This window comes from Anabas testudineus, chromosome 8 (assembly GCF_900324465.2).
Source record: "Anabas testudineus chromosome 8, fAnaTes1.2, whole genome shotgun sequence".
In the NCBI taxonomy this organism is placed as follows: Eukaryota; Metazoa; Chordata; class Actinopteri; order Anabantiformes; family Anabantidae; genus Anabas; species Anabas testudineus.
This window is the reverse complement of record NC_046617.1, coordinates 1188860-1210000: the sequence shown is the minus strand read 5'-3', so window position 1 is coordinate 1210000 and position 21141 is coordinate 1188860. Positions and strand designations below refer to the sequence as shown.

At 39.4% G+C, this 21141-nt stretch overlaps 1 protein-coding gene across 1 annotated transcript in view; it reads right to left on the bottom strand.

Moving 5' to 3' along the window:
• Nucleotides 1–1664: 1664 nt before the first annotated feature.
• The window catches only part of abat (4-aminobutyrate aminotransferase), a 33306-nt gene continuing 13829 nt past the window's right edge, over nucleotides 1665–21141 (bottom strand). Inside the window, exons 3-17 of the mRNA XM_026351651.1 lie at nucleotides 20414–20558; nucleotides 18446–18543; nucleotides 18315–18344; nucleotides 15659–15776; nucleotides 13564–13613; nucleotides 12289–12369; nucleotides 12041–12133; nucleotides 11699–11761; nucleotides 11536–11599; nucleotides 10623–10771; nucleotides 8826–8963; nucleotides 7910–8077; nucleotides 7451–7597; nucleotides 6574–6685; nucleotides 1665–4152 (exon numbers count right to left, since the gene is read on the bottom strand). Of these exons, the coding sequence (XP_026207436.1) occupies nucleotides 4031–4152; nucleotides 6574–6685; nucleotides 7451–7597; nucleotides 7910–8077; nucleotides 8826–8963; nucleotides 10623–10771; nucleotides 11536–11599; nucleotides 11699–11761; nucleotides 12041–12133; nucleotides 12289–12369; nucleotides 13564–13613; nucleotides 15659–15776; nucleotides 18315–18344; nucleotides 18446–18543; nucleotides 20414–20483 (1503 nt within the window). The 5' untranslated portion in view covers nucleotides 20484–20558 and the 3' untranslated portion in view covers nucleotides 1665–4030. The remainder of the gene's footprint in view (nucleotides 4153–6573; nucleotides 6686–7450; nucleotides 7598–7909; nucleotides 8078–8825; nucleotides 8964–10622; nucleotides 10772–11535; nucleotides 11600–11698; nucleotides 11762–12040; nucleotides 12134–12288; nucleotides 12370–13563; nucleotides 13614–15658; nucleotides 15777–18314; nucleotides 18345–18445; nucleotides 18544–20413; nucleotides 20559–21141) is intronic.

Below are 21141 nucleotides of genomic sequence, written 5' to 3'. Positions count from 1 at the left end.
AGTATTGCCGGCAACACATTTGTAAAAGCAACAGTAGGTTGTGAGCAACCTGTGGCTGATTTATATTTTGGTATTATACAAAATCTGGTGTTTGTAAAGACGGGAATCAAACACACAAAACACACAGTTGTTACTTTACCTGCTTGTCTCAGCCTTAAACAAACACATTAACAAAGGCTTATGACACCAACACTGTATGGTTTCTTAAAATAATATGTGTAAGATTTGAATTTTGTTTCACACTCACAACAATTTAGCTTCAACTGAAGTTGCGTTGTCGGTTGATGCAGTGAGTTTTTTGTAATAAAGCTGAAGCTTAAAGCTTGTGTTTGTCTAGAGGTTGAAATGCAGCAGCAGCTGTACCAGAGATTTAAAAAAAGTGTAGTTTCTATGAAATACACACTTTATTTATACTTTATTTAAACTGTAATTTTTTAAAGTGAAAACAAATGTCTCTCAACTCTGTGCAGATCTCTTTAAAGGAGAGACACTCAGCATCGCCCTCTCCAGTTTAGACACTGCTATCTTTTCCTAAAACAAACTCTCCTCTTTTTGTAACAACAATGTAGCTTTACCATTTAGCAAACTCAAGCATGCACAATATGATGACAAACAGTATGAAACCTTTCAGACAAATGAACAAAACTAATGCAGTAAATCACACCCCCACATCAACTCTGTGAGAAACAAAATGAAACAAACTTCACGGAGTTGACGTGAAGCAGAAACAGTCTCACTACAATCTCATTATCAGGACATTTTTGAATCCACTAACTTAAACAGAATTAACCAGTTAACGATGCAACATTCACACAGCGTAGTGAGGAAGAGTAGGAGGCACCACAGCGCAGATTAGTGGTCAAGAAAATATCGCATTGATGTATGTATGTATGATGTATTTCATAAGACGCACAGAGAGCCACATTCAGGTCTCTGTGTTTTATCCTCCGCTATTTTATTTAGACTGCTTTTTTTACTCAAGATTTTTTTTGCACATCAAACATGGGGACGTTCTTACTATGCATTGCCTTTTAGTTCCTTTTGCCTTTGAAACTGTGCAGTAAAAAGTACTTCAAATTTGGCACGGTCATAGTATCTATTACCCCGAACAAGACTGCACTGAGAATATCATGTAACAGTAACAGTAAATCAAAACAGAAGTCATATTTTATATTTCTTCCAGTGTGTGTCCTTCTTTTCGTCATCAATCATGCTAGAAATTCTACACTTTTCCTTCTGAAATCAGTAAGGAGCTCTAACATCACTGTACATTGCAAAAACCATTTGTTTACCAGTGATGCAAATGCTGAAAATGTATGTCATCATTGTCTAGTTCCAAGATGTGTTGGAAATGTAATCAAAAAGTAGTAGTACGTGACATAACTTTGTGCTGTTAATCATTCCATTCCATATTGCATTGTTAACAGAGTAACTACCAATCTGTAACCTGTTACATTTCAAAAGTGACCTTCCTCACACAGAACTCCCCTGGAATCCTGTTAGGAAATTATTACTAGACCAGTGACAAAATGTCAAAGAATCCTCGAGGTCAGCTACTTTTGAAATGCACTGAAATGAACTGTATGTAATAATATTCCAGGACAGCCTTTAAAACTGTTAATAAGTAGAAAAAAAGCTTTAATGACCAAGAAAAAAAAACTCAGTTAATCAAAACGTCATTTATTTAACACAGTACATGGACAGAATGGTTTTTAATAGCAACAACAGAGCCATCTAAAATAATTACATCAATAATCATCTATCTTAGATCACAAGTGCAAATAGTTAATGTCAAAGATGTTTGAAGGAGACCATCACTGATACTGCAGTATGTAATACTGACTGACAACAAGGAGACAGGCACTGTTGTCATCAACACCATGGTACTGCTCGGCCTTCATCCCGTACAACCGAACCCTAGTGACTTCAGGTAATGCATGTTCAGTGTAATGCACATGAAACAAACTGTGAACAGATACTTTACACTAAGTTTACTGGATCACATTTCTGCAACATGAATGTGAAAAGATGGAAATATATTTGTACATACTGTACACTGTATGACACTGTAGTCAGTTAATAATATGGATTAAAAGTATGTGGTAACACTTTTTCTAAACTGTTTCACATTCATTACACTTGCCTAAAAGCTCCATGGAACATTCACACACATTGGTCTGCGGCGTTCTGCTGAATCAGCAGAACATCAGCTTGATTTAGGAAATAATGAAAATTCAACAAGTTTTTATAAAGTTATTTAAGACTTTACTGCACAACACTTTCTATTATGATTGTGTGTGCTCACTGACCTCTGTGTATGATGGACCTATGCCAGTAACGTGGCAGCAACTGCATCAGTCTCATTTACTGTAGTGGACATTTTCCCAGATGGTAAACAGCTGCTGCAACTTGGGTTTGTACCAAAAATCAATCACCAGTGGGTGTTTTTGGCTGTCTGGTGTCAGGAGAACAGCAATGACCTCATAAGACACACAGGTCCATGATGTTTGGGTTTCATTGTGTGGGTTCCTTCATTTGTAGTATTTCAGCCTATAGCCTATATAAACACTTTTGCTTATGTAGGGTATATGTTTTGTTTTGTGGGCCACACCAGTAATCTATAAGACAAACAGCGTTCAACATCTCAGAATGCTCCATCCTTCATTCAATGTCTGTTCTAACACATTGAAATATCAAATCAAAATCACATCAGACCCGAAATAAAAAGCTGTCAGTCAGGGGTCGGTGTGTTGAAATTTTAGTTGGATTAGCAGTACCAATGGCTGCTCTCGTTTGGGTTAGAAGCAAAAAACAAAAAAAGAGCACATTTAAGTAACATGCAGGCACTAAATTATCTATGACATTTTCATAGTCCAGTTAAAATTCACATTTTTCCGGGCTACAAAATTTCAAGCTGAGAAGTCATTCCTAAAAAAAAAAAGCAACACAACAGTCAGAATTATAACAAAGACATTTCTAATGGCGAGCATTAAATGACATGCAGACTAGCATCGTAACTGTAATGTTCCCTACCTCACTGTCACTGCCTTGCTACAGGCTAACAATATGTTCACTTCAGTGACCCTGGGCTGAAACCGGCATGTGAGTACTAAAAGAAGCTGTATGCAAGTGAGGTGGATGGGGAGTTGGGATCATCGTTATTCTATTTACATTTGTCTAATGCTGTGCTTCCTGTTAAAGGAACAGACCCACATTTTAAGCCTCTAAATCCCTGAACATCTTACTTTTATTCAGCAAATCAAAAAGCTCTAGCGTTATGCATGTTGTTGGCTCCCTCCTTGCATTTAAGTCCGAGCTTTGTAAATCAGATCGTCACATGGGACGTCACATTCTGTACCAAAAGCAGAGACGAACATGGATGAGACTCCAATTCAAAGGTTATTTAATGTTCATTTGAAATAAATACTGTTTAAACTAACATGCTTCTTCCATGATCTTGAAAGCCACCAATCAGACTAGAACCACCACTAAATGCTTAAACAAAATAACTCCTCACAAACAGATGGGTGACAAAATGTCTAAATGTCAAACTGCTACATTTTGAGAAATGTCTCAGTCCGAGTCAGGTAAGATCATTCTCTGGGACAGACTTTGGGTAAGACGACTTAACAAGCCTAAATGTTGGACTGTTTTCTTTAGGAAGCTGACAGGGAGTGGTCATATTGGCAGTAAAGAGTGTGACAGGATGTCAGTTTGGAGAAACTTCAATGGAAACATTCTATAAAATTCTCAGCTACTGTGACAGTAGCCACTGGCCTGTGCTCTGAATGTTTTTTTGGATAAGTCTTATTGTTAGAATGTGTAAGAAGACATCATCATCATCATCATTTCTGGCTAAGAAGATTAAGACTGGCCAGTTTTAACTAGCTGGGATCTTGAAACAGAGGTTCTATGGGGTCTGATCTGTGTGTGCTATTGTGTGGATTGTGCTTATCATGGACTGCGTTTCCCATCACTCCATTCTGGACCAAGCCAGGCTCATGTAGTGTCACACAGATTCCTTTGGGGTTTATTTGAGCTGGGCCAACACATCACTAAAGATGTTGAGGAAGATGTGAACATGGTACTCCTTGAAAACCAGTGCCGGGCGGAAACGGATCGATCGATCCCCGCAACCTCCAAGGATGACACCTGCCAAAGACAAACACGTTCAAACAATCTTCAGCCATCTACACGAGTCTCAGTGGTCATTAGCATAGTCAGACATTAGGTGACTAGTTGTTCAAATCCTTGTAAACAACAAGGATAGTGAAAAGTATTCCTCACTCCTTGTTCACTTAGATGTTTTTATCTGTCCTGTCATCAACCATGTCATTGTCAAAGAAATGCTTTTCCAGTACCTCTTTTACCCAGGATGCTTTGGGAGCTTACTTTTGCATGTTTACTTGAGGCAGATAAGTATCCCAGAGTGCATTTCAAACCAACCAGTGGTGACAGTGGACATTGTCTTACTTTTTTGAAGACGTGAAGGGCCAAGTGGCTAGATATGACTTCAGCTAAATTTGTGCTTCTGTGTTGAATCTATGCAGAGCCTACGCCTACAGTAGCATACCACTAGTTGGCAGTGCCACTGAGGTACGTTTTTTTCCCCCTTGTGCTACAAATCATGGCACCTGAAAGTAAGCAGGTAATTTTGCAATATATTTGATCAGTAGTTACTTTTACTAAAATTACACAATACAGAAAATAGAGATGATGTCAGAGGACATGATCTGGACCATAGTTACACCTCTGGGGAAGTGCACATCAGACTATGCAGACCTGACTCTGCAGCTTAAAACAAAAGCATAAATCAAGCTTTAGCAGTCAAGTTTTATCTGAAGAATGTACCTGTTACATCTCAGCCCTAAGCATAAAACACTGGCCTCTAGCTGGAAAACGTTATGCTGTCAATTTGGCTTGTCAAAGGTGAAGATAAAGTTAATGTTTCTAAACATAGTTTTTATAGCTGAGTTTCTAGTGACATGCTGATGGCTCCACCAAAATGATGCACCTCTGTGCGCTGTATCATGTGGATACTTTTTTCAAATTAATGCAACATGATACAGCAGTTATGTTCAAAATAATAGCAGTACAATGTGACTAACCAGAATAATCCAGGTTTTCAGTGTATTTTTTATTGCTACATGACACCAAGTTACCAGAAGGTGGAGTAGATTCTCAGAAAACAAACGACCCAGCATTCATGATATGCACGCTCCTAAGGCTGTGAAATTGGGTAATTAGTTGAAAGGGGTGTGTTCGAAAAAATAGCAGTGTGGCATTCAATTAGTGAGGTCATCAATTTTGTGAAAAAACAGGTGTCAATCAGGTGGCCCCTATTTAAGGATGAAGCCAGCACTTGTTGAACATGCATTTAAAAGCCTGGAAAATTGGCCGTTCAAGACACTGTTCAGAAGAACAGCGTACTTTGATTAAAAAGTTGATTGAAGAGGGGAAAACTTATAAAGAGGTGCAAAAAATTTATAAAAAAAAAATTATAGGCTGTTCAGCTAAAATGATCTCCAATGCCTTGAAATAGAGCGCAAATCCAGAGAGACGTGGAAGAAACCGGAAGACAACCATCAAAATGGATTGAAGAATAACCAGAATGACAAAAGCTCAGCCAATGATCAGCTCCAGGATGATCAAAGACAGTCTTGAGTACTGTGACAGTTAGAAGACGTCTGTGTGACACTAATCTATTTTTAAGAATCCCCCACAAAGTCCCTCTGTTAAAAAAAGCATGTGCAGAAGAGGTTCCAATTTGCCAAAGAACACATCAACTGGCCTAGAAAGAAATGGAGGAACATTTTGTGGAATGATGAGAGTAAATTGTTCTTTTTGTGTCCACAGACAGCTTGTGAGATGACCCCCAAACTCTGAATTCAAGCCACAGTACACAGTGAAGACAGTGAAGCATGGTGGTGCAAGCATCATGATATGGGCATGTTTCTCCTACTATGGTGTTGGGCCTATTTATCGCATACCAGGGATCATGGATCAGTTTGCATATGTCAAAATACTTGAGGTCAAGAGGTCATGTTGCCTTATGCTGAAGAGGACATGCCGTGAAATGGTTGTTTCAACAAGACAACGACCCCAAACACACTAGTAAACAAGTAAAGTCTTGGTTCCAAACCAACAAAATTAATGTTATGGAGTGGCCAGCCCAATCTCCGGACCTTAATCCAATGGAGAACTTGTGGGGGGATATCGAAAAGTCTGTTTCTGAAGCAAAACCAAGAAATGTAAATGAATTGTGGAATGTTGTTAAAGAATCATGGAGTGGAATAACAGCTGAAAGGTGCCACAAGTTGGCTGACTCCATGTCACACAGATGTGAAGCAGTTCTAAAAAACTAAATATTTAGTATTTTTTTGAACACCTCCCCACCCTCCTTTTCAACTCATTACCCAATTGCACAGCCTTAAGAGCGTGCATATCAGGAGTGCTGGGTCTTGTTTGTTTTCTGAGAATCTACTGCACCTACTGGTAACTTGTTTGCCATGTAGCAATAAAAAATACACTAAAAACCTGGATTATTCTGGTTAGTCACATTGTACTTCATACCTTTGTCTCTGGCTTTGAGCATGATGCTATTGCGTGTTTCATCATCACAGATATCAACAGCACAGAAGGTCCCCTGTCCTCGAGCTCGACTCAGTATGTTGGGGTATTGACCCTGGGGAACAGAAGAATCTAGGTCATGTTCATACACATTTGTCTTGTTCGCAACAAGCCTGATTCAAGTAAACGACAGTCATCCACAATAGTTCTGATAAACCCACAGATATTTAAAGAACAGAAGGAGGAATAATGCAGCAGAACCACTGCAGTTAGGGTTGTATTATTACTACTACTCTGACTGAGACTCCTACAAAGTCTTCATCATACTGTTACTTGATCTTTTTATTATAGTGCAAGAAAACTTTATTTCAATCAATATACACCACCTCCAATGTTCCAAATATCCAGTCACATGCTTTATCCTATCATTGCTATGCTGGTGATGCACTGTTCTATCTGTATTTCCCACCCAGCTGTCAGAATGGACCTCAGATGATTTAGATAATTTCCATGGAAACAAATCTAAAATGTAAATAAGATCAACAACATTCCTCATAGCATATATATGCATGTTTAGCAGGTTGCTAAGACTTTAGATAAAATAGTCTTAGGATTTTCTGAACATACATTAACAAGTATATGTAACTTGACTAAAATGTGAAATCTACTGTGGCCTCTCTGCTGCTGCTCTGTGTGTGTGTACACACACAGAATAGCATTAGGGTTCACATTATATTACTCAGCTGAAATGAGTCACCTTAATTCGGCCATTCTGAGCCTAAATAAATTATATTCAAAAGTGAAAATTAGTGAAATAAATTAGTGAAATAAAAGAAGGTGTCCCTTTACATATGCAAACATGCACAGACAAACATAGTACCTGTAGCTCATAAAGACCTTTTAGCAAGGCTTTCCCAGAACGGGTCACCTCCTCCAGAAGGTTTTCTCTGTGAATCACATTTAGAACCTCAGCCAAAAACAAGTTCTTTGATGGGTCACCCATCCACGTGTTAAAGATACGGTATGGCTGAAAAAGACAACACATATACAAGCAAACACAGCTGTTAATAAAAAATGATGATAAAAATTATTTGTTCAAACAAAACTCTACTGATGTCAAGTTGACTGTCTCCAGGGCACAGCTGTTAGAAACACTGTCTATGTTTGACTATCTGTGAATCATATGTAGCCATGTGGAATTTTTTTTGTGTCATAAGACACCGAAATTGGCTTGTCACCAAACTTTTTTCTTTTGGTCTAATCTCTTTCACTTGCATGGTCAGTAAAGTTTGATGCATGCAGAAGACCACTTCCTCTGTAAAATTTGTAAATTAAAAACCTTATCGGGCTGTAATTCATCCCTCTGGAAGTAGCCACCAGTCAGAAGCTTCTTGCTGAAGGAGACAATGTCAGCGGGGTCATCCATGCCCCAGTGCTCATGGGCCCAAAACTTTCCTGTTGTCCCCCCTCCAGTCTGGACTTCGTCAACATGGAAAGCAGAGCCGTGCTGAGAAGATAAAAGAGACATACGCCAAAGTTACTGAAGTAGACAGATCAAGAATACAAGTATGGAAAGGGAAGGATGGATGAAGATGAGTACCACTCACTGGCATAGTGAGTAAATCTTCATAGGAAAGAGCCGTGAGCAAAGGACCAGACAGAACCCATGGTAAATACAGACATGATAACTGAACTTTCATGATTAGCCTTCAGCCTTGTTGCAGCCAAACCATTGGCACCTTTAGTGCCATAAGTGAATGAACATAGGGGATAAACAGCAAGATAGTTCAGCAGTTGCTGAACTGCTTCACTATAAGAAGGTCCTTGGTTTGAACCTGTCATCTGGCAGACTGCCTTCCTGTGTGTAGTTTACGTTTCCCCCCATGTCCTCCATTAATCCATAGACATACAGGCAAACTGATGACTCTAAATTGCATGTAGACGTGAATGTTGAATGAGATTGTCTGTCTCAGTGATCTGTCCAAGCTTTACCCTGCCTCCCGTCTAATGTTGGCTGGGATTGGCTTCAGCACCCCTGCCAGCCTTAACAGGAGAAGAACTAAACAGCGAATGGATAATACAGTCCAATTTAGCACTGATTATTCAACTATTACTCTAATACAAAATATGATTTTGCAAAAGGACGGCCATTGGAATCTATTCATCTAATCATTTCCTGTTAACACAGTGGTGTCTGAGGCTAATAAACCAGTCCCTTTCAAGTTTTAAAGTGTTGCCATAGTGACAACTGTTACCTTGCGTGCAATGTTGCGAAGGCTTCTGAAAAAGTCTGGAGAGGCGTGGTTATCTCCACCTTCAGCCTGGATTGGTTCAACTACAATCCCTGCCACAGGCTTCCCCTTCTGCCTCCACTTCACAATCAGATCCTCCACCTGAAGACACAAAAACACACCATAGTATTATTTTCTCACAGCTGCCATGTTTTTTTTAATCTCTTCTCAATACAATATGCACTCAAATATTTTAATATATGCATATTCACTCACAGGCCACTTTATTAGGTACACCTGTCAAACTGCTCGTTTTTCTTTTCTAATTTCTTATTAGCCAATCACATGGCAGCAACTCAATGCATTTAGGCATGTAGACATGGTCAAGACAATCTGCTGCAGTTTAAACCGAGCACACGAATAGGGAAGAAAGGCGATTTAAGTGAATTTGAACGTGGCATGGTTGTTGGTGCCAGATGGGCTGGTTAGGGTTAGGGGAGTATATCAGAAACTGCTGATCTACTGGGATTTTCACGCACAACCATCTCTAGGGTTTACAGAGAATGGTCCGAATAAGAGAAAATATCCACTGAGCGGCAGTTCTGTGGGCGCAAAAGCCTTGTTGATGCCAGAGGTCAGAGGAGAATGGCCAGACTGGTTCGAGCTGATAGAAAGGCTACAGTAACTCAAATAACCACTCGCTACAACCGAGGTATGCAGAAGAGCATCTCTGAACGCACAACATGTTGAACCTTGAGGCGGATGGGCTACAGCAGCAGAAGACCACACCAGGTGCCAGTCCTGTCAGCTAAGAACAGGAAACTGAGGCTACAATTCACACAGACTCACCAAAATTGGACAATAGAAGATTAGAAAAACGTTGCCTGGTTTGACGAGGTTTGATTCTGCTGCGACATTCGGATGGTAGGGTCAGAATTTGGCGTCAACAACATGAAAGCATGGATTCATTCTGCCTTGTATCAACGGTTCAGGCTGGTGGTGGTGGTCTAATGGTGTGGGGGATATTTTCGTGTCAGACGTTGGGCCCATTAGTACCAATTGAGCATCGTGTTAATGCCACAGCCTACCTGAGTATTGTTGCTGACAATACTTAGGTAGGCTCAGGTAATCATCTGAGACTGGTTTCTTGAACATGACAATGAGTTCACTGTACTCAAATGACCTCCACAGTCACTAGATCTCAATCCAATAGAGCACCTTTGTGGAACGGATATGGTGGAACGGGACATTCGAATCATGGATGTGCAATACGGACCAAAATCTCTGAGGAATGTTTCCAGTACCTTGTTGAATCTATGCCATGAAGGATTAAGGCAGTTCTGAAGGCAAAAGGGGGTCCAACCCGTTACTAGTAAGCTGTACCTAATAAAGTGGCCTGTGAGTGTATATCTAGCTGTATACAATTCTTGCGTGAATCTCTGAAATTATTAGTTGATGTAATGATGACAAACAAATAAATGGTTGAAACTGAATTTACAAAGCCAATTATCTTCAATAAATGAAAATAGCCATCAACTCTAGCCAGACAAACTAAACACAAAACTATTTGTGTTTAGCTTTATAACTTAAAAGATGTACTGATTCCCAAATCATTAAAATACAATACTACTTAAAATGTATTTTACTTAAGCTTGATCAAAGCTGTGAATAACGCTTTTTTAGAAATTAAGTAAGTACATACCTTAGATTTTCCTGAGGAAAACCAGTGGCATGTATTAAACTTGCCTAATTCCTTTTACAAAACAAGTAAAGCCTTTGAACGTGGTTTTCCTTATTCTTGTGACTGTATCTAGAGCTTACCTCTTCCAGGCAGCGTGACTCTTCTTGTGCATTCTCTCTGGTAAACTCCTCTAACGGGTACTGCAGTCTGGGGAAAGGGGCGATCGGCCAATCGAACGATGGTATATCTAGCTTGTGAATTACTTTTGAGTGCGTCGTCGCCAAGCAACCTTAACAAAAGAAAAGCTTTTGTTAGTCATGGATCTTCAATGTTTCAATAAGTGAGCCTTTAATTTCAGTTGTTCTTCAAATCTAGAATTTCCAAAATATCAATTCAGAGTCACCAGTTAACCCTATCCTCTAACTGCATATGTTTGGACTGTGGGAGAAAGCCAGAGTACCTGGAGAAAACCCACAAAGACAAACCCAGGTCCTTCTTACTTTGAGGAACATTGCTAACCACTATAAAACAGTATTGCTGTTTTACATTGCTCTTTTAAACATATCTGAAGTGGGAATTATTATGAATTGTGTGCTGTATGTTTATAACTGGATTGCTGCTACATGATCATGGGTAGCAGCAATTAGGTACTGTGCAAGTGCTGGAAGGCTTTCTCTCAGTCAGTCTGCCTCATTAAGTTCGTTATGTTGTTTCTCTCACTTTCCTCTAAAAGGTTGGTTTGTATGACTCTCTGTTAACTGCACAAACTAGTAAACGGAACAGCACCACCTGATTTGATCATAATAGCCACCACCTCTGCATCATGCTCGTGATTCTAGTTTATTTGTGAGAAAGTTTCATGCAAAAAAAACGTCAAACGTAAGTAAAAAGGAGAATTTTGACAGGTGATGTTCACTGAGATTATTCCTGCTACAGCAGGTGATGTTACACTGTCAGGCATCAGAGACCTAAATAAAGACCTGTCAGTACAAATGAAAACTAGCAAATCTGAACTGGAAAACAGCAAACATAGTGTGTATGGCTGCAGCATACCCATGGTTCTTCCATGGAAGGATCCCATGAACGATAAAATACTGAGGTCTGGACAACCTGGGGCCTGAGACAGGACGACAGAAAGATGGAGAAAGTGAATAAACAGAGAAGCACAAGAAATTCTGAAGTCCTTATGACAACTGGTGAGACTGCTTTCACATACCTGGTTGACCATGCAGGTGCTGAGGTCTTGATCAGATGGTGCCGTCTGACCCCGTTCTTTGTTCTGTGGCGTTAGAAGAAGTTAGTTAGAACTTCATAAACAGATGAGGCTCAGCTCATATTTGGTTGGTTAGATAAACGTTCACAACAGTCACAATTTAATCCAATATTTACCTAAAAAAACAGAACAAACAGGTTTTGTTTAAATCTTTTCTCCAAACTGTACATTATTCTGTTAGCTGTGTGTTTTTCCTACCCTCATTAAGTTACACTAGGTAAGACGGTAAGACCTTGTTGACCAGGTGATACTTAACACATGCTGACACGCTGTATGCTCACTCACCCTATACCAGATAAACATTGACTTGAAAGCATTCTCATTGGAGCAAGAGCCACAGGCCATCGTCTGAACACGACTCATTCCACTGGGAGCCACCTGACAGTAGGGAAGACGCACTGTAACACTGATCCTGAACACTTCAGATCAGCAAAAGACATGTAGAGTCATACTACAATAGGAACAACCATTATGTTTCCACTATCTAAAATTCTGAATGGAAGATTTATGTAGTGTATGTGTGTGTTACTAACCGAGAGAAGACTTTCAGAAATTTTATCTGGAAAGTTTTCAGGTGGCAGGATTCCCAGAGCAGGACGGTTCACAAATGTACTCTGAAGGAAAGACAGAAATAACACACACAGACTTGTGTATTTAGTGTCATCGGGTGCTTTAAGGCCAATTCATAGTTTCTGCATGTCTGTCCAAGTTCATATCCATGCTATAAATGTTATAACCATCCCAGCCTGTGAAGGGTTGGGGCAGACTGACTGTCTAAGAACCTTAAGAACAAACATTTGTGTCCCTACATGTTTTATACATCAAAGATATGTAACATTAATGACAACAGATACACATGCTGGTTCATATTGTTCAGATGTTGCTACAATCCACATTCTCAGTTCACATTTTGTAACATGTAATGTAATAAACAATAATAGACGGGATGACCAACTTGTGTTAAAATTCATTGTGAAATCATCTCTCTCCTGCTACACAAACGTACAGGAGTCCACAACACTGTACCTCCTCTCAGTGTGAAAAGAAACTGAATCATTACAAACTCATCTACTGATCCAGACCAAAGTAAACGCACTAAGATGTGAAAGCAACCGATGAATCCACTAGAGGGCAAGTATATAAATACAGTATAAATAAAATGCTAAATGTTTTCACTCTCAGTGTCTGTGTATTTGTGCTTACCTCCTATCTCATAAATTACTCTTAAATAAGGTATTGTACTCTACTATAAGGTTACAGAGCATAAGCCACATCAAGATTACTCATAAATCTTCATCTTTAAAGCTACAATATGCACTATATGGAGCAACTAGCTCAGTATTCTTAGTAGGTTGTGGCTTAACATAAGGGAGTGGGCAAACAGACCCAAGGCATGGCCTGCCCAAGGCTTCAGGTCATCATGAAATTTATGAAGCCACACATTTCAGCTTAAAGTTCTGATGATATGACATTTTATTAGCAGGTGTCCTGGCATAATTAGAATAACACTTACCATGACTGTAATGAAACTGTACAGTGACAAAGTTCTTCCGTTCTAATCATACAGTTATTGTTTATATATTTTGGGGCAATCCTGTTTTAAATGAGCAACCAGATAATAAACCCTGCTCTGCTACTGTGACAGCAATAAAAACAATAGAGTCAGCTAAAAACAATTAGAACCTAAATAAACCAATAGTATATTGATAAATTGATCAGAATTAAATGTCAAAACTGTAGTTATTGATACACATAGTATATCATATTTACTGTTACTGACTACTGCTGATAACATAAAGAGGACCTACCAGATTGTGGGGATTGGTCATCAGTTTGAGAAGAGCAGGGTGGTTGTAGCCTGAGGAGAGAATGGGAGAGATTGTGAAGAAGTGTAGCTGCCACTAGGCTTGACCTGTACATGTTCCTATAAAATCACATGAATATATTAAATGTTCATCTGGCAACAAGTTAATTAACCCTAACTGATGCAGTGAGTAGCATCTCATTTCTCAAACAGAGGACACATGCTGTGGTTGTGGAAAAGATGTTAATCTGTTTAAGAAGGGTCAAATTATTGACATGAATCAAATAAAGAAAACATCTAAGAACATTTCTGTAAGAACTTTCCAATGGAAGAAGATCATGTGGTCTGATGAGTCCAGATTTACCCAGTTCCAAAGTGATGGGAGCATCAGGGTAAGAAGAGAGGCAGATGAAGTGAAGCACCCATCATGCCTAGTGCCTACTGTACAAGCCTGTGGGGGGCAGTGCTATGATCTGGGGTTGCTGCAGTTGGTCAGGTCTAGGTTCAGCACCTTCATGTGCCCAAAGAATGGGGTCAGCTGACTACCTTAATATACTGAATGACCAGGTTATTCCATCAGTGGATTTTTTCTTCCATGATGGTATGGGCATATTCCAAGATGACAATGTCAGGACTCATCTGGCTCAAATTGTGAAAGAGTGGTTCAGGGACCACCACACATTAAATGGGTTAAGTCATACCATTTATCCTGTAGTAAATGTAAATATCAGACCTGATTTAGTATTGATGGATTTTTAACATCCTGATTGGGATCTGAGACTAGTCTTGCAAGAAATAACAGCAAGTATAATAATAATAATAATAATAATAATAATAATAATAATAATAATATTACACATAAATGAAATACTTGATTGATCCCCAAGGGGAAATTGGTGTTGTACAGCTGCACATATACAATGGCAATACAATCCAAGGAACCTCAACATGTCACCAGGAGTAAGCAAGAGCTGACCCATGTAGGGGTAGATCACAGTATTATTTGTTCTCAACAGGAACACCAAGCTAAGTAAAAGCAGAAAAACTGATTATCAATTATTTTAGCAATGTAATACACGGCCTATACATTTCATAGTTCCCTATCTACCACTAAAACACAAAATGGGGCTGATCCTTTACATAACTTGAATTCCTCTGTTTATGGTCGATTGCTTCACTTAAGATTTAAATGCTGCTGCAGGAAACACTGTCTCACATCCCTGATCATAATGAAACAGTTCTTTGCTACTGTTTGGCTGTATCATTAGTTTACTGAGGGACACACACACACGATGAAAGAGCGAGAGCCATGAAAATGAGGGCTTCTGTGCTCATTCTGTTTTCCATGTCATTTGAATGCTGGAGGACAAATCTCTAGTCCACAAGCCCCAAGGACCTGACAATGACAAACACTATGTAAATGACATGAGCTCTTTTTCAGTATCCTAACTTACATGTTACCTCATATATAGAACATTTAAAATATCCTCAATTAACCTGTACAGACAAATGTCCTTGTTGCAACAATTAAAACAGGAATAAATTTAGGATGGTGTTTGCATCAAACATTTAGAGGGGGTGTAAAAAGTGTGTTTGACAGAACTTTCAGATTTTTTTAGATTCAAACAACTCATGTCAGTTTTGTGAGAAACCGAACAGAAATCAAGTGCACATTAGCACGGGCACACTTAAAGAAAGAGACCTGGTATTTATTTTTAGAAATCATAGTTGAAAGTGGGCAAGGAGACTTGATCCTGATAGCTTCACACGAACCATGCAAAACAGAGTAGTCAAATTCAACAATTAGATTATATGAAAAGTATGTAAAGGAAATAACAAATAAAAAGGTTTTAGCAGGTAAAGTCTGGCTATGAGCTCTCAATTTGGGTAATCTAACAATATACCATGTGAGATTATAGAAATCTGTAGCTGATCATTGCAGGTCAATGTGCAAATCATTGAGTAGGACTACTTAATGGTAGTTTTCCTGTCTAGTTGTTTCATCAACTCACTTAAAATGCCATACACTGTGATAGAGGATTTTTTTGCTGGTCACTCCTGCAATCCAGGTATCTGTGTTTGGATGTTTTGCTACTAACCAATCGGGATGGAGGAGATCTGAGTGTAGAGGTCCAGCATGCGGTTTCCATCCACATCTACCAAGTAGTTGCCCCTGCTCTCCTCATAGTTACAGAAGAAGTTGACTGCACCAACATTCTGGGAAAAAACATGTTATGTATTATTGACAGCACACAACAACTGAATCCTAGTAACACTTGGCAGGAGACACAAATTATAAATGCAACATTAACAATTGTAACCAACACAAACAATCACACTGAAGATAAAAATTGAATGTTATAGTGACTGATTGCCAGATACAGATGAAAAGATCTTTTTAAGTAAGTAACGTGCAGTGTTTTCTTCTGCTGGTTAACCTCACCAAACTACCGTACTAAAAGTTAGCAAATTAGGCAAGAGAAGGCAATCTATTCAGACATACTACTAAAGGGAACACTAAAATAACACAACCGAGATCTGACTGAATGAAATATTCTTATTAAATACTTTGTTGTTTTCATAGTTGAATGTGCTGACAACAAAATCACACAAAAATGATCAATGGAAATCAAATTTATTAACCCATGGAGGTCTGGATTTGGAGTCACACTCAAAACTGAAGTGGAAAAACACACTACAGGCTGATCCAACTTTGATGTAATGTCCTTAAAACAAAATGAGGCTCAGTAGTGTGTGTGGCCTCCACGTGCCTGTATGACCTCCCTACAATGCCTGGGCATGCTCCTGATGAGGTGGCGAATGGTCTCCTGAGGGATCTCCTCCCAGACCTGGACTAAAGCATCCGCCAACTCCTGGACAGTCTGTGGTGCAACGTGGCGTTGGTGGATGGAGCGAGACATGATGTGCTTAATTGGATTCAGGTCTGGGGAACGGGCAGGCCAGTCCATAGCATCAATGTCTTCGACTTGCAGGAACTGCTGACACACTTGCAGGAACTGCTGACACACTCCAGCCACATGAGGTCTAGCATTGTCTTGCATTAGGAGGAACCCAAGGCCAACCGCACTGGCATATGGTCTCACAAGGGGTTTTGAGGAACTCATCTCAGTACCTAATGGCAGTCAGGCTACCTCTGGCGAGCCCATGGAGGGCTGTGGGGCCCTCCAAAAAAAATACCACCCCACACCATTACTGACCCACTGCCAAACCAGTCATGGAGGATGTTGCAGGAAGCAGAACGTTCTCCACGGTGTCTCCAGACTCTGTCACATCTGTCATGTGCTCAGTATGAACCTGCTTTCATCTGTGAAGAGCACAGGGCGCAGTGGGGAATTTGCCAATCTTAATTTTCTCTGGAAAATGCCAAACGTCCTGCATGGTGTTGGGCTGTAAGCACAACCCCCACCTGTGGACGTCTGGCCCTCATACCATCCTCGTGGAGTCTGTTTCTGACCGTTTGAGCAGACACACGTGCACATTTGTGGCCTGCTGGAGGTCATTTTGCAGGGCTCTGGCAGTGCTCCTCCTGTTCCTCCTTGGACAAAGGTGGAGGTAGCGGTCCTGCTGCTGGGTTGTTGCTCTCCTACGGCCTTCTCCACGTCTCCTGATGTACTGGCCTGTCTCCTGGTAGCGCCTCCATGCTCTGGACACTACGCTGACAGACACAGCAAACCTTCTTGCCACAGCTCACATTGATGTGCCATCCTGGATGAGCTGCACTACCTGAGCCACTTGTGTGGGTTGCAGACTAGAGTGAAAGCACCACTACCATTCAAAAGTGACCAAACATCAGCCAGAAAGCATAGGAACTGAGAAGTGGTCTCTGGTCACTACCTGCAGAGCCACTCCTTTATTGGGGGTGTCTTGCTAATTGCCTTTAATTTCCACCTGTTGTCTATTGCATTTGCACAACAGCATGTGAAATTGATTGTCAATCAGTGTGGCTTCCAAAGTGAGCAGTTTGATTAGACAGAAGTGTGATTGACTTGGAGTTACATTGTGTTAAGTGTTCCCTTTATTTTTTTGAGCCTGGTATTTAACAAATTTGGCATTTTGAGCATGTAGTATTCAAGCATGTAATTGAGGTAATGTAATATTGATGTATTTAATTCTTAATTGTTCCTTTTATCTTTAAGTAAAGAGCTGATTATTATCCACCAAAGTATTCATATTTTTGGGTACTTGGGTGAGTGGCGTTTTTCTTGTAGTGAGTTTGTTTTACCCTGGTCCTGGTTCCATACTGTGCTGGCCCTCTTAACTGTCTTCCTTTCTATGATTCTATTTGGGTTAGCAAGTTTCTTTTAAATAAAATTTTAGAAATTAATAAAACTGCCTGTAACTGCACTTGAACTGGTTATTTAAGAATAACTTTATTGTCATTGTATGTTGTACAAAAAAAACTAGAAACTAAAAACTGCTTTTTTTTGACTGCTTTGTTGATTTAATAAGGAGCCACACCATGCTACACGTGACACAAACATTTCAACTCATGCTTCTCTGCTGGTTAGCGAAGGCATACAACCGCAATGCAGTACTTGTGTATTTTATTACAGTATGTTTCCTAGGGTTTTAAAGATTAAGTGGGTAGATGGTACGCGAGTGGTTGAGATTAAGAGAGATTAAAAAAACACAGTGGTCCAGAGTGATTTACGGAGTCAATGCTTTTCAGTTCATGTCTTGACTTAACGTGTCTTTTAGAAAGACACACACACACACACACAGGCGTCAGCTCACCTGGATGTCTCCCAGTTGTTTTGTCAGTTCCTACAGATTGAACGAAGAAAAAAAAAGTGATACAGTTATACATGACAGAAGGATTGTTTGTGTAGTGGTTTACTGTATGTGTGTTTGTGTATCTCTGTTACTTGTGATCGTGGACCAGGCACTGAAGTTTTCATAGAGGGTCCATCGTAGTCAAACTCCATCTGGGTCTTTGTGGCAGCCTTGCTGACATACCTGCACCCTGGTTGAGAGGAGATAAATAACAAAATGATGGTTTAATATTTTTCACAGTACTGTAAAAAGATAGACACTGAGAGCATTTGCACTGTGTTATACTGTGTTGACAGTATATCGACAGCACATTGACAGCTGCTGCTGCTCTGTCATGCTCAATATCAGCCTCTGGACTCAATCCTGATTTTTACTGATTATTCTTGTCAGTGCTTAAAGTTGAACACAACTTTGTTGACTTTTGCTCAAAATTTGTGACATTGCCAAAACGTTTGGCCATGACTGCAGATGCAATACTATCCATTAGCACTGAATATTTGGTAGAAATCCTCTCCAGGAATACAACTGCAAGGCTTTGCTGTGATATTGTATTGATATTTTTTGTATATTTTCTACTATATTTCATGCAGTATCCAGTCAGTAAAACAAACAAAAAAAAAAAAAGAGGCAACCTGAGAGCTTCATATTTTAACACACACTGCTCAGTTTATGCTTTAGTTAGTTAGTTATTATTTTCTGTTATTGCTCAAAATGCACAACGAAGCACCTCATTTTCTGTATAGCTTTCATGGATATTGTTAAATGATCAACTGCTACACACAGTAACTCTCTGTGGGCTGAAAAGCTAATTTTCAAGAAGAACGTGAATCTTTGATTGCTCAGTCTCTCATGCTACTACACCCCCTGTTGTAGTATTTATACTTACAGGTGAGAAAACATTTTTTGTAATGTAGCACAGGCTTAGTAAATACACTGTAACAATATAGGCATGTTTGCAGTATTCTAGCCCCGCTACAATTTTAAAAAAGATATTTTTTTCATTTTGCAATAAATGGAAGCAGCAAATTTTGGTGGCTCATAAGATTTTAAGAATATCCTTTATTACCATTTAATAGGTGACATTAAGAGTTAACTTAAAGAGGTTGTAATGCATTCTCAATGCGGCCCTGTGTGCATTATCTGAGGCAATCAAAAGTGTGCTGCTGTCTCAATAACAGTTATGAGCCAATAATCCCTGTTGTAATTCTAACAGGGCTGCTTTAGTTTAATTGCCCTGTCATGCTGTTGATGTGAGAAATGTTCACTGACATTTACCAAACCATCATTAATCATTCTGATTAATATTCTGGTATATTATATGGTTAAAGATTAAGTTCACAATTTCTCAAGCATGTATTAAAATAACAGTCAGGTGTCAATATGGCCATTTGAACAAGTTGGAATCCTTCCCAAAATGTTACAAAAAGGAAAAGGAAAAAAAAAACATTCTCATTCTCATGGGCACCTGTTATTTTGAGACAAAGAAAAGGAAGTGAATACATCCTTTAACCTGCAAACTCAAATCTATAGATGATTGACAGGATAGAAGACCTTTGAGACATTGTTTTAGCTACTGGCTTCGGAGAAGAAACATGCACAGATAACTAGACCATGTCTGAAGTCAAACATTTACATTGATTACGTAACGCTACTATACTTTCACTGAGACGCTATTTTTACCCCTTAGAACATCAGACGTGTTATTACATTATGTGGTAATATGGAAGGCACATTAAATAAAAATGATAAATGGTAATATTAATAAAAATAATATTTAATACTATCTGAAATCAGTAGCAACACATACTGTACATGTGGTGCAGGTGTTGCAGGGCTATGTCAGGCATATGGACAGTTTCTGACATTTAGAAATATGGTAGATGATCAGCTTTCTCTGAATCTGCTGCGAATAACCTTTACGACCCACTATTTAAGACCAATTGGGAAACTTAAAAAACACTTTTAAGTAATTAAAGCTGTAAAATTGCCAAAGGTGTAAAACAGACAAAATAGCACAGCTGTAATAAAGCAGTATTTAAACTGTAAAGTTTTGGATTTACCTGAAGCACTGAGCCACAAGTTTTTCTGCAGGGAGAGGGCAAGCTGACGGCTGATCAAGGAGGACGCCATAGCACAACTGTGACCACACACAACTGCGAGAGAGAGGCAGCAACTGCCCTCAGGGTCCAACTTCAACCAACTTACCTATGGAGAGAGAGCAAATGAGAGAGAGAGAGAGCGCAAGAGAGAAGGTCAAAGAGCGAGAGTGAGGATTAAAACTAGAAAGCAGTTAGACTAAACAAACTTAATTCTGGTTTCACAAAAAGTTGCAAAATGTCTGCCGACATTTTGGTAAATGGTCATTAAAACTGAGCAGAAACACGGAGCAAGAGGACATGGTCTGTCTAACCAATACATTTATTCTTCATACATACAGTATGTCCTAAAACTCTTAAAAAAGAGGCAAATGTCCAGCATGAATACACAATTATTTTCACATTCGCCCCTTACATATTTAAAATATTAGCTGTGAGGTTTTTCTAGTCTTTCACTGTTGTGAATGTTTGGTTAACCCCTTGTTTTAGGTTTTGGACAGAATAGCGGTTAAGATTTATCCTTTATGCTTATACTAAATCAACATGAACTTGAGTTTCCAGCGGCAAAGTCATGTTTGTACAACTGACAAGATACCCAGATGCAGGAAGTAAGGGTGGCTCCGAACGATCAAGAAGAAATTTCCTATTGCTTTTTACTGACTGGCTGCTGATGTAGGAATGATGAGGTGATA